Source organism: Loa loa (assembly GCF_000183805.2).
Source record: "Loa loa unplaced genomic scaffold supercont3.2026, whole genome shotgun sequence".
NCBI lineage: Eukaryota > Metazoa > Nematoda > Chromadorea > Rhabditida > Onchocercidae > Loa > Loa loa.
The window spans coordinates 1-1,552 of NW_018110205.1; the positions used below are offsets into that span (position 1 = coordinate 1).

Sequence of the window (1,552 nt, forward strand, 5' to 3'; positions counted from 1 at the left end):
AAGAAAAAAGGGAGAGAAAGAAAAAAGAGAGAGAAAGAAAAAAGGGAGAGAAAATGAAAAAAAAAAAATTCAACAATTGATATAGAATGACAACAAGAATTTTGAAATAATTTTATATCAAATATATTTTATTTGCTGTTAAATTTTTCATTCTTCCTTTTTTTTTCTTTCTTTCTTTTTCAAAAAATAAAAATAAAAATAAAAATGAATTCTTTTTTTTTTAAACTTTATTCATAATTCATTTTTTGCTTTCTTTCTATTTTATCCTGCTTAATTGTTAAAATTAATTTATTCAATTAATGATTTATGATAAATTTGATCAAATAAACAATTTAATCAATATCAGTATAATATAACTTAAAAATTTTCAATTGAAATTATTTTACTAAATATGATAATTTCTTTTGTTCTTTTTCAATAATATTAAAAATGATAGTGACAATATATATGTGATTATAAGTTGTGGTATTGATAATGGTGATAATGATATATGTATGTATGGTTACAAGGGTGCTATATTGATGATGATGATGATGATGATGATGATGGTGATGATGATGACGATGATGATGCTACATATAATTGCATGAATGGTAATGGTGCATATTATTGTAAGAAAATATAGCAAAAAAATAAAAAATAAAATAAAAGCATATTATTGTAAGGATAGTATTTATAACATAAATATAGCATATTATTGTAAGGATAATATTGATAATAAAATGATACGTTTGATTGTAAACATGATATTGATAATGATAATGATAGTTCATGTATTTGTAACGATGATGATGGTATTGATAATTTTATATGTAGTTGTAATGATAATAATGATGATATTGATAATGATGTGTAATGTTATATAGAATGATATTAAAAATGGTAATGATTTTGCATATAGTTATAATAATGATAACAGTAGTAATGATAATTGTATATATAGTTGTAATGATGATAATGATGGTATTGATAATGATGATGATTTGGTGTTTAGTCGTAATGATAATTAAGATAGTAATGATAATGGTGATTCATGATAATGCACATGATTGTAAGAATGGTATTAATAATGGTAATAATTTCGCATATGATTGTAACGATGATAAACGATAGTATTAATATAATGATAAAGATACATGATGATATATGAGATTATAGAAGATAATATTGATAATGATGATAGTTATATATGTGGTTATAAGAATGGTATTGATAATGGTAATAATTTCGCATTTGATTTTGTAGCAATAATAATGATAGTATTAATATGATGATGATGATGATATGTGAGGGAATTGTAGGAAATGGTATTGATAATGATGATAGTTTAACGATGATAATGATGATATTGATAGTATTGGTAATGGTAGAAAAAGAAAAGAAATTATGATTGCATTATTTTCACATCGAAAAAACACATATGGTTAAAGAGGAGCAAATTCATTCCATTTATCCATCCATCACAATTCGTTCATTCTCCATTATCATCCTTTAACAGCAACTTTTTTTTTTTATCATCTTCTTTCATCTCTCTCTCTCTCTCTCTCTNTCT

At 22.8% G+C, this 1,552-nt stretch overlaps 1 protein-coding gene across 1 annotated transcript; it reads left to right on the forward strand.

Annotated features, from left to right (window-relative positions):
- Nucleotides 1-490: 490 nt before the first annotated feature.
- On the forward strand, nucleotides 491-1,113 carry LOAG_15470 (hypothetical protein; the record flags this gene model as incomplete). Its single annotated transcript, XM_003150962.1, has 4 exons — nucleotides 491-593; nucleotides 691-773; nucleotides 867-986; nucleotides 1,012-1,113. 4 exons carry the CDS (start codon nucleotides 491-493, stop codon nucleotides 1,111-1,113), a joined length of 408 nt encoding a protein of 135 aa, XP_003151010.1.
- Nucleotides 1,114-1,552: the final 439 nt, after the last annotated feature.